Here is an 11,301-nt window from a genome sequence, read left to right as displayed (position 1 = left end):
TTGGTGGTCTCTTCGTTAGTGGTCTCGTCGTTAGTGGTCTCGTCGTTGGTGGTCTCGTCGTTGGTGGTCTCGTCGTTGGTGGTCTCTTCATTAGTGGTCTCTTTGTGATCGGTCGCTTGACACAGACGCCTCTTAAGAACAATTAATCCACCGTCGATATCGCCCTGCGTTATTGGATTCAACAAAAGGCTGAAACTTTCTGCGACCACCTTGTCATATAGACTTATAAAGCGTATCAAGATATCAATTGCAGTGGAAACATCCTTAATGTTACTGATCATGATAAAGATTTCAATGTCAGAACCAGGAAAGAGTTGAGCAGTTGAAAAAGGCAAGAACTGCTGGGTGGAACTACGGGCGGTCAGTGGTCATAAATACAATTCGTGGAGCTGAATCAGAAGTGGGGCAGACTCTGAGGGTCGCGTTTTCTGGGATCAGCTCCTCAGGGTCCCGTCATGCTTCATGGGATATGATTGGTTGACATCTCGAACCGTGGTTCAGAATGTCGCACTCGGAGGTTTGAAAATGGTCTGGGCTTATCAAGAACCAGAGCCACTCACCGCCGTAACTCATGCCCACGTTTCAGACATTCAAGTAGGCACTGGTTTTCAAACCCTAACTCGGAAGCCCTAACTTGCTGCAAGCGGTTAGCTTATTATTCCAGCTCGTATCTGCCGTGAATGGTACCCGTACAATGACAGCTAAGACTACACCCTGTCAAACTATTATTCCATCGCCTCAATCTTCAAAGGTCACAGTGCGCTTTCAATCTACGAATGTTGAGTTGGTGCGACATCTCGACCCTCAACAGCACAAGTTGGTTATCCATCTAGGATCCGGAGTTTGTCCATCCAACTAAATGGGCAGTCCATGCCGGCCCAAAGCGGGAGGAAGAATGTTTCTCCATCTCTGAACCCCGCTTAGCAACCTCCATGTCCGTCAAGTTTAGCACCCACTTGTTCTTATCGCACCCCAAACCCGACTTTGATCTCACTTCGGACGTTGCTCACCAAACAAGGGCAAATATTCTTTCCCTTTCAGTCGAGCTGCTGCTGTTGGTCTTCGAAGATTTTTATGATCTGGCTCTTGATTACTCCTTAATCCGAACAGGATCTAGCGAAGCCATGGGACTGAGGCATAGACCTTGTTTAGCCCTAAAAATATCAAGGCTAGGAACGAAATATAGAAGCTCGCCAAGAGCTGCTTCACGTTTCTATAATATATATATATATATTAACTTACTTCCTCCATATAAGGCTTATATCTGTTGAATGAAGTTGTTCTATTCCCTTCTCCTTATTATCTCATCCTGATCTTCAATTCACATGGGCGACAAGACAATTATAGGCAGCTATGCCGCTGAAGATCGCCCTGATGTCGATTTGAACTTTGAATTTATATTCCGATGGGCAATAAACGGAGAAGAGTAATATTCCCATCCTGGGGGATTAAGTCTTGCTAACAAATATAGACATGAGACCTTTTTGATTGTCAACGGGGATAAAATCCACGGCGCATACCCAATTGGGGAATCTGAAGACGGCAAGTCTATGATTTCAAGACTTAACCATGCAGGCGTCTTAGGAGTCATCAGGAAGTCTCCAAAAGTTGGCAATGTCTGGATCAATAGACAGGATGGGATGCCAGTCATGTAAGTTTTATCCCTATCCTCTCAACAGATAACTAATAAAGAAAGGGTTTTTACTATTAGATGTGCTGTTGTTCTCTTGAATGTTGCTCCCTCGGGTACTTCAGAGTTGGTTACCAGCTTATCTGTTAGATGGCGGGATGTCATCGAAAGCGCTGAGCATCACCTTGCTCTGGATGACTACCAGGATTTATCTTCTGCGCTAGCTGCTCAAGGTGATAAAAGGCTTGTGAGAGCAAGATTAGAGGATGAGCTACAGCGCCAGATACATAAGCTGAAAGAAGAAAGTGGTGACGTCAATATTCAACTTCCTGGCGACTGGAAGAAACTGGAACCGCAGGCGCTCTGCAAGTTAATAGAAGAGAAGAGAGAAGCCTATCGGTCTTTACTATACAACAAGATCTATTTCTTTGGTGAATCAGTTAGCAAAGATGCGTCTATTGAGCAGCTTGAGCAAGTTCTAGGGAAACTAAAAAAGGAAGGGGGAGGGATTATATGAGCTTAGCTTAGTATTATAATATGGAACCTCTTATCAAAAATACATCTTCCATATAACAAGCGTAGTTTTGTAGAAAGAAATGACCAATGACCAGGCTTGTATCTTCTAAGTAGTCCCACCCGTGGTCTATTGGACGGATGCTGAGCGTTGACTGTCTCTCTGTAAAACGACCTATCGCAGGGATGCCAGCGAAAGTTGGCTATACAGTCAGTTGTTCTTCTCCCCTTGCCAGATTCACGTACGAAGGGTTTAGGTGGCGCGTACAGCAGTTCCTTGCCAGTCCTTCCAACCTTAGGCCCCCCCCAATCACTTTGCCATCAACGCAGCTCGCAATGCAAGCCTATTCATAATTCTCAGTGCTCAAGAGGTCAAGAGGGAAGGAAGAGAGGCCAGGAAGGATAGGGATCAGTGATTACGCCTCTTGCTCTGTCATAGGCTGAGTAACTTTCGCCCTAAGGCTTACAGCACTCACCGGTTATCCAATCAAAGACATAGCTTAGAGTAGATTATCGGCCTGGGGCACATCGTGCGCAGGTCCCGGCCGAGAGACTTCAGTCATGATAGCAGTTGTTTGTTTGGTGGTTTCTAGGTCCCTAAAAACTTTAAAAGGCACAGAGCTCCTCCCAGTGCTGATTTTGTTCTGCCTTGTTATCTTGCCGTGGGATAGCAATTCTCAAGCCCTCGTGCCCCATCGTTGTTCTTACCTCCCCCTTCACCTTGAAAGATGGACCAACCTTCGAGATGCGACTGGCAGAGCGCACTCGCTGGCAGGTCAGGTAACAACATTGCTGATGAGCTCTTCTTGTTAGGTAACAGACTTGCTCCTCTGGCCAATTGGTGGTCAGTACACCGTTCTTTTGGTCCTGATAAGGATCTTCAACCACAACTTCATGCTCTACAGCAGGCTTTCTTGGAATTGGAGGCGACACGACGCTGGGAACTTCTTGAGGTTTGTTTCTTTCCATCATTCCTGTGCCCTGCTAATATATAGAAGTCTATACAAAGCCGGCATCCCTTGATCAGTGAAGCAGTCACAACGGCAATCATAGGGACCAACCCTGATATCCACTTTGTCAGCGAGTGCTTCAACGAGCTCTTGTGCCAACCTCTCCGATTGCATGATGAATGCCGCGATATCGTTGTAAACAAGTACGAACTATGGGTGTCGATGAAGTGGATACCAACAGATCGTCCCATCCATACCAACTTTTACAGCAGAATTGTGTTCGGAGGTAGCGGGCAACACATGTATGAGGAAAGTGAGCAGTTGTTTAATGTGGCGCCCCTGTCTTACCTGGTATACAATTGGACTTTGTTGCGAAATGCGTGTTCCTACGCATGTGAGAACAACTACTATAGGAGGCTCGTCAGGGATATGGTATGGGTTCTTCTATACCTATATGGTTGCTTTGCTCATATTCATTAGGACAATCTTGGTGACGATATGTACTTGCTTAGTGCAATGGTACAAGGTATTGGAGAGTCTGGGTTTCGAGTGCCAGCCCAGCATACTCGGTTCTGGAATACTCAGCTATACCTACAGCACGATAACTTTATGCTCCTTCCTTTGAACAATCACCGTCATGCATCGGAATTCATAACTATCAACCGAACTGAGATCGTGTCTAGCAATAGGTGGGCAACTGCCTTTCCAATTTTCCTTTCTCCTACTGTGATTCAAAAACACACTCCGTGTGGGTCGGACACTCCTCCTACTCCGAATGCTCAGAATGCTCCCCCGGACACTCCTCCTACCAGCCCTATTGGACATGAAGATGAAGCGGCAGACTGACTCTTATATTTCTCTTGTTGACGGGTGTTCCTGTACTTTCTCCACCCTTAGCCCTCTGCGCATTTCCTGCCTCTTTGACGATGTCCTTAAATACAAAATTCAGCCCACCAGGAGTTATAGCTTTATGATAGAACTAAGGGAGAAATGATGAATTGTGACAAGGCAAATTAAGGAAACAAGCACTATTAAAAAAAGCTGCGTGGTTTGTGAGAATCGACGGCCAGTCTGCTGTCCTTTTCCTGTTGTTCGTAAAGAAAGGATCGGAAGGTGCAGCAGACATATTAGCTTCATTGAACTGGAACCTGAAGTGACTGGCAAGCAAGGCTAATCCCAAATGCTCCTTGAACGGGATTTCTTGCTCTCGAAGGGCAGAAATTCCAATGATCATTAAATACAGAGCTCCGGCTATGTATAAAGATATCCTACCGAACAACTCCCCCCCTGGGTCACTTTCGAAGACGCTCAAGCTTCCCTCGCACTGGACGAGTCAGATTTAGTGATGTAATTCCATCAGCCATGAACACACCGCTTCTTCAAGCAAAGCGAGGGTCACTGGATCGCTTTATATAATCCCGAAGTTTATATATACCAGTGCTGCCCAGCCGAAATGAATGTCCCAAATCATCGCATTTCTCACACTTCTGATTCGAATGTTTGCTTCACCCCATTCCCGCAATACTAGAAGGAGGCTTACATCTATAGATGGACCGGCTTCCTATAGAACTACTATACTCCATAGCTGAGCACTTTGAGCGAGCACGTGATATATTCTCGCTGGCGAGGACCAGTCGTGAACTATATTGTCATCTTCTGCCGCTACTCTATAGATTTAATGTCCGCCACCAAAACAGCAGTGCGCTATCATGGTTTGCTCAGCACGGAAAGCCAGACGCAGCCGAGTCTTTCATTCGCCAATACAATGCCGATATAAACGCAGTCTACAACAACGATACACCACTCATCTGGGCTTGCAAAGCTGGGTCGGAGTCCGTCGTCAAGATACTTACCGCACGAGATCCGCTCATCAACTTCCAGAACCATAACCTGGAGAGTGCGCTGTGGTGGGCAGCTCGTAATGGCTACGAATTGATAGTCGATGAGCTCCTGAAGAAACAACATATTCAGACAGACCATGCGGACAAGTTTGGGATAACACCCTTGGCTGCTGCTGTGAATTCTGGAAACTTGAATATTGTTCGGAGCCTATTAGCCACCGGCCGAGCTGGTATTAATCTATCGGATCGCCGTGGCAGAACACCGGCCATGTTGGCAATGCTATCCGGGGAAGAGGATATGCTTCAAACATTACTCGAGCATACACCTGATATTGATCATCAGGGAAACACAAACTCTTTGCTGGGATTCGCTGCTTCTTACAATCTACTCCCGGCTGTGAAGACTTTGGTGAAAATGGGAGCTACTATAAATCTAACAAACCATCACGGCTACACACCACTAGATCACGCAATGTCAAGACAGAACCTAGACGTGGCAAAATTCCTGCTTCAAGTCACAACCGGAGTCTCGACAATCGATTCCAGAGGGAATAACAGAACTTCCCTATCCCTTCCGCTCGCCACTTTGCTACCAGATGGAGAGATGGTCCAACTATTACTTGACCGCGGGTATGACGTAAACGCAAGAGACCGGGAACAGCGCACTCCACTGCACTGTGCGGCTATGGTGGAGAACTTGGATGCCATAAATATACTTCTTCAGTGCAGGGATATCAATGTTAATGCTCAAGATGGTGATGGGCAAACGCCCTTGCTCTATGCTCACCGGTATAAGCGCAGTACGGCCACAATGAGGCTTGTCAGGGACAGCCGAGTCTGTGCCAATATCGCTGACAACCAGGGACGTACCCTATTTAACTGAGTAGTCTGATATGCAGATCAATCTATAGAACACAAAAGGCCTCAATTGCATTTTAACAATCTAGATAATACAATGCGCTATCTCTTTGATGGTCGAACCCAAGCGTTTCCAAGCAAGTCCCTAGTGTGAGAGCGTAGATGGCAGCATCTTCCCGCATGACACGGGCAAAATCTTCCCGATGGTAATTAAATTCTTTAATGGTCCTTGGGTCATGAAGTAATTGTTCAAACACTCCAACGTGTCCTCCTTGTGCGGCGCACCATAACGCTGTATGTCCGTTTAGGCTTTGGGCGTTAACATCGATATCTTTCTGTTTAAGCAAGATAGCCAGGCTATCAGTATCTCCCTTCGATGCTGCTATTAATAAGCCATTAAAGTGGGCAGAATCTGTGGAGTTCACGTCTGCTCCTGCTATGAGAAGGTCCTGTAAGATGTCATGACAACCCCAGGCGACGGCTTGCATGACTGGTGAAGCATCAAAGCCTGTATCCATATCAAGCCCTTTGCACCGGATTAGCCGCTGAACTGCCGGCCTATTCTGTTCCTCAATTGCTGCCCAAAGTGGAGGCTGAACACCTATGATCGAGGGGTTTATTTCGGCGTCGCCCCTTTTTAGAAGGATGTCCAATACGTCCATCTCTCTGTACAAGATCGCCATACTAAGTGAAGTCCGGCCTCCGGAATCCGTTCTGTTCGGATCGAACCGAGTGGTCTGACAGAGTATGCGACTTATCATCGTATGGCGGGCGGAGATGGCATGATGGAATGGAGGCATGTCGTTAACCTCTAGGTTAACATCCAGGCGATCATCAGCGAGTAAAAGACGTACTACAGCCACTCTGCCTTTCATAATCGCGTTGCACAACGGTGTCTGACCGGAATAGTCTTGGAGGTTGATGTTGCGCTGGTGCCTCAGTAGCACGGGAATGATACCCTCGGATCCGTTGTCTACCGCCAGGTGTAATGAGGTTTTTCCATCAGAATCAACAGCGTCTGCATTCGCACCCCAATCAAGACACAGCTGGGCCATGGGCTTTGCGATTGACAACATCAATGGAGTTCTTCCGCTATTGTCGCTCATATTGACATTAGCTCCAGCCCTAAGAAGATCCAGAGCAATTTCAAGGAAGCCATTATTCGTGGCAACCCATAGTGGTGACCTGTTGTCAATATCAGGCGTGCTGATAGTGGATTGAGCTTGGATCGCAAGCTTTCTAACAACGGTTGGAACGCCGACACGAACAGCCCACATTAGCGGTGTACGGCCATTATCATCCTGAGTTGTCGTACATATTTCGTTCCTTGATAAAAGAAAGTTTGCCATTTCTTCATCCCTGCGTTCTATGGCGAACATAAGCGGTGTCATCCCCCCCTCCCCTGCGCGATCTATGTCGACGTGACCAGTTCGGTAGAGTAGGATAGCACTTTGGAGATTGCCCCAGATAATGGAAGCCATAAACGGTATACATTTGGATCTTCCAACATCATCAACTCGGGTATCGTGGAGATGGACCAGTCTCTCCACGATTGATGTGCGGCCACTGCACGCAGCAGCCCAAAGTGCACTGCGTCCGTTGACCTGGAGGTTCACATCAAGATCAGGCCGGGTGAGCAGCAGATCAAACACGGATTCGGAGCCAGCCTGCGCGGCGAGGATAAACGGTGCGGATCGGTTATTAGTTATGTTGATGTCAAAATTGCGGCATCGAAGAAGCTTCATAGCAAGTCCCAGCTGATCATGTTCGGCGGCCCAGAAGAGAGCATAACCTCTATCTCGCCGAAGGCTCAATCGGTATAGTGCAGGTAGGAGTAGGTCGTAAAGCTGAGAGCAGGTTAAGGCCAAGGAATAACCATCACGAGCTGTACTTAGTTCCACAATAGCGACGAGAAGTTCACCGGGGAGGCTAAGAAGATGCATTTTGGATGGTATGACAACCACGAATAAGTGGGAGGGGGAAGGAGAGGGAGGTGCTTATATAGCCCATTACCCTGAGCCGAGTGTGTGTCATTGGACCGTGCTGCTAAAAAAAGAAAAAAGAAAAGAAAAAGGAAACGCTGCGGCCAAGGCTACCTTTGTGCTGAGTCGCGGGATGAGCGGGCTTAACGCCGGTTACTGTACAGGCCACGGTTCTGGATCGTAGCCGGGTGAGCACATTGTTGGGTAGGCAATCTAGCTAAGTACTTGGTTCGCTGAAGCGTCCTTTGCTGCATATAGCCTAGTTGAGAAGCTTATAGATGTCAATACTCGCATCTAGTATTGGACACCAACTATCTTCAATCTGCTATATAATAATATCTGCTCTTAATAAAAGTCAAGGAGTTTACAATATACACAATCTAAGAACTAACTCAAGGAGCACGGTCATATTAGAAATATGAGATAAAACTAAATAGCTAAGGCTAAGGACTAACTATTAGAGTCAGCTCCTTACGCAGCTAAGTCCTTGCTTAAGCTCCTCTGGTTGAAATGGAAGCTCAATAAAGTCCACAGTAGATTCCATTTCGCTCAAGACAACATTTCTTAGGTCATCTCGCAAGTCTTGCCGTGCAGATACTATGCAAACATTAGATATTAGACTTCAATATTAGCTTAGGAAAATTACCTGCTACCAGCGCATGCTTGCTTTGTGTCCAGAACTTCCGTGGCATTACCCTGGATGCCTTTACTCCTCCTGGCTCTGTCCAAACTCGCCCATTTTCTCCTTCCCAGACAGTCGGAGCTTCTAGTGACTTATCACGCACATAAAGACCAAAGTGAAGAACCTACCCCTGTTAGCATAGTTTTTAACATCAAGGTAAGACAAACTTTGGAGTCTTTATCTCTGGCAAGAAGCTGGTCCATCCATTGATATACCCAGTCAAATGATGCTGTATACCCTTAGTTTAGAGTATAAGCCCCGTGTTAAAAGGCACTTACATTCATTATCAACCTCCCAAACCACAAAAATTTCCTCTGGATTTAGCTCGAGAAATTCGCGAATATAGGGTATCTGTGAAGCGATTCCAATCCCTGATGCAAATAGAAGGGCTTGGTCATACACAGTCAGATTGAATAGCTCACCACCATAGGGCCCATCAATCCAGGTGATATATTGTTGGTCCCTGTTGCGGCTTAGCTGATCCACAAGATGCCTTGTAAACCCTGTCTTCCTCTCAATAAGGAGAGAAATGCTAGTGGCCTTCCCATCTCTATTAGTCTCCCACCACGCAATCATAAATGGGTGGCTGCTGAATGCTGAAAGACAGCTAACACCTGGCATCCAGATATAGAATATCATACCAGCTCGGACAGTAAAAGGCCTGTTGACGGGTATTACAACCACGGCAGTACCCTCTCCAGTTTTATGAGCGCGTGCTCTGGACCCAAACTGCCTGGAGGTAACATTCCGAGCCACTAATAATGACCAGTGTAGAACAGTGGTCACGACTAGGGTGCAAGTACCGACCAGCAAGTAGATCTGCGTGAAGGACTTGGAGACCTTTAAAAGACGTACATGATACCATATAGCGATTAGGGCAAGTATCCCCAGGAGGTAGTGCATCTTAATAAATATTTCGTATAGCCAGTTCCGGATGATAAGCAAAGTAATAGAGGCTGAGAAGGCCGATACAGCCTGCCTATATTAGCAATAATATCGAGTCGAGGAAGCTTGCGCACCAGTAGCCCGTAGAACTGGGTTGATTGTCCTGGCATCCATCCTCTCTCTCGAATACGGAGAATAACGTGAAGAGCTGCCTGCATACAAGTCATAATCCCAAATGTCCCATGAACCCCTGTATATGATCGAATTCGTATACCTAGTAGGTCCGCAATCAGATTCAGACGCTCGGCAAGAATCAGCGGCAGGAAATTTAGGATTGCTAGGTTTCCAGCTCGGGCAGCAATAGCTGGTGCACCACGGGCTTTAATAAAGTTGCAGACTATTGTCCCTGCCCAGTAGGACGATTGAAGAATAAACCAGAGCCTTGACCGGCGGAGAATATACGGGTAGACTAGATAACGGATAAAAATAGAGAACACCTTTCGGTATAGGTGTCTACTCAGCCAAGCAAGCCAAAGTGGCCGACGCTGGGTCAAGGTTTGAACAATTTGGAAAGCGAATAGAAGAAGAAAAATGCCTCCTAGTATACAGGCATACAGATTTAGAGGATCCAACATGATCTTTTGGTTTTCCATAAAACACAGGCATGCAATGGTCGGTATTTTATATATGCTTCTAACAATAAAATGAACATAAGCGCTTATGTGATTTCTGGAGTCAAGTACGCGGTTCCATTTTAGGCTAACTATTATGTACTGTAACGCTCATCACCAGGGCGCTTGAACTATACTATTATTGGCTAACTAATCAGAATCCTTTCCATAAGCGCCCACGCAGACTGCTAAATTTAGGACTAAATGGGCAAATATAAATTATCAACATACCCCCAGGAATACTTTCTACAATTCACCCAGTGATCTTTCTTACATCTTCTGCTATTAGAGAATTGCATACTTGTGCTCTAGCCTCCATGGAATCTCAGAAAATCCAGAAAAATAAATCCCAAGAAGGGCGACGGCGGAGAACTATCTTTCGCAAGATACGTCAATACTGCGAGGAGTTCGACATAGATGCCGTAATTGTCTTGACTGATAGTGCGAACCGCCAATGGATTTTTAAGACAGCTGATAATGTTCCCGCTGTCTACGAGGTAATACTATGAAGCCGAACACATCAGGTAGAAGACTAATTATCCTCAGGCGTTCAATCATCCCCAAACAGGAACCTACGATGACTTCCTTCTACTGCGTCAAACCAGCGCCGAGTCTAGACCAGATAGTCGACAGTCTTTGGAGCGCAGCAGCGCTCCGCCTGTGCCGAAGTATCGAAGAGTTGTTGAATAGCGTTTAGAACCTACCGACGAGTTCAGCCAGTCTCCTGAGTATTGAATTATTTGAGTTCCTCTTTCTTGTATGTAGTTCAGCATCAATATTACTTGACCATATTACCTCTCAGCATGGCTATCTGTATGATAGGGATTATGCACTATGGTCGACATATTCGATACCTGGCATGCCCCTTTTAAGCTGCTGATTATCATTCCGGACATAGCGGGACGGTATCGGGAGGCGAAGGAGTGCTCGCGACCAGTGAAGGAACAAGGAGACATTACGGGGGGTAAAGGGCAGGTTCTCGAGGCGGGTAAACTATACAAAATCAGCAGTTGAACATAAAGCTAGTAGGGTGTTAAAATGTACAGCCACGCCTGTTGACATCCCGAAGCCATATAACTTTGGGATGGATATGCCAGGGCAATGCTCCTCAATGTATAGGTACCAGCTTCACAACGGATCTTCTCATCTGCATTCCCAGGCTTGATTCTTTCACCGACGCGATAGGGCAAGGGGACGCGGAATAGGTCGTGACGTTGGCCAGCACTAACTGGTATACAAACATTAAAGCTGCCACTGAGCCATTGACCTCGACGAGTTGACAACAATAG

The 11,301-nt window shown here is 46.4% G+C and overlaps 5 protein-coding genes across 5 annotated transcripts in view; 3 read left to right on the top strand and 2 right to left on the bottom strand.

Moving 5' to 3' along the window:
• The window catches only part of BDV17DRAFT_166965 (uncharacterized protein), a 2,458-nt gene extending 1,943 nt beyond the window's left edge, over positions 1-515 (bottom strand). Inside the window, exons 1-2 of the mRNA XM_073754753.1 lie at positions 412-515; positions 3-351 (exon numbers count right to left, since the gene is read on the bottom strand). Coding sequence (XP_073612652.1) covers positions 3-281 — 279 coding nt within the window. The 5' untranslated portion in view covers positions 282-351; positions 412-515. The remainder of the gene's footprint in view (positions 1-2; positions 352-411) is intronic.
• An 896-nt stretch (positions 516-1,411) lies between these two features.
• BDV17DRAFT_166949 (uncharacterized protein) lies at positions 1,412-2,516 on the top strand. The gene is made up of 2 exons (XM_073754752.1): positions 1,412-1,651; positions 1,697-2,516. The coding sequence occupies exons 1-2, from the start codon at positions 1,551-1,553 to the stop codon at positions 2,145-2,147; spliced, it is 552 nt and encodes a 183-aa protein (XP_073612651.1). The 5' UTR covers positions 1,412-1,550; the 3' UTR covers positions 2,148-2,516.
• A 248-nt stretch (positions 2,517-2,764) lies between these two features.
• Positions 2,765-4,133, top strand: BDV17DRAFT_270984 (uncharacterized protein). The gene is made up of 3 exons (XM_073758740.1): positions 2,765-3,096; positions 3,142-3,525; positions 3,574-4,133. Exons 1-3 carry the CDS (start codon positions 2,872-2,874, stop codon positions 3,937-3,939), a joined length of 975 nt encoding a protein of 324 aa, XP_073612650.1. The 5' UTR covers positions 2,765-2,871; the 3' UTR covers positions 3,940-4,133.
• A 4,104-nt stretch (positions 4,134-8,237) lies between these two features.
• On the bottom strand, positions 8,238-10,012 carry BDV17DRAFT_299984 (uncharacterized protein; the record flags this gene model as incomplete). The annotated part of the gene is made up of 5 exons (XM_073763983.1): positions 9,476-10,012; positions 8,735-9,431; positions 8,624-8,685; positions 8,421-8,580; positions 8,238-8,371 (listed from the first exon to the last, which is right to left on the bottom strand). Exons 1-5 carry the CDS (start codon positions 9,992-9,994, stop codon positions 8,238-8,240), a joined length of 1,572 nt encoding a protein of 523 aa, XP_073612649.1. The 5' UTR covers positions 9,995-10,012.
• A 317-nt stretch (positions 10,013-10,329) lies between these two features.
• On the top strand, positions 10,330-10,702 carry BDV17DRAFT_294086 (uncharacterized protein; the record flags this gene model as incomplete). The annotated part of the gene is made up of 2 exons (XM_073762763.1): positions 10,330-10,509; positions 10,559-10,702. The coding sequence occupies 2 exons, from the start codon at positions 10,330-10,332 to the stop codon at positions 10,700-10,702; spliced, it is 324 nt and encodes a 107-aa protein (XP_073612648.1).
• Between the last annotated feature and the right edge of the window lie 599 nt (positions 10,703-11,301).

The sequence above is a fragment of the Aspergillus undulatus genome, assembly GCF_047715775.1.
Source record: "Aspergillus undulatus strain CBS 261.88 unplaced genomic scaffold BDV17scaffold_49, whole genome shotgun sequence".
In the NCBI taxonomy this organism is placed as follows: Eukaryota; Fungi; Ascomycota; class Eurotiomycetes; order Eurotiales; family Aspergillaceae; genus Aspergillus; species Aspergillus undulatus.
This window is presented reverse-complemented; position numbering and strand designations above follow the sequence as displayed.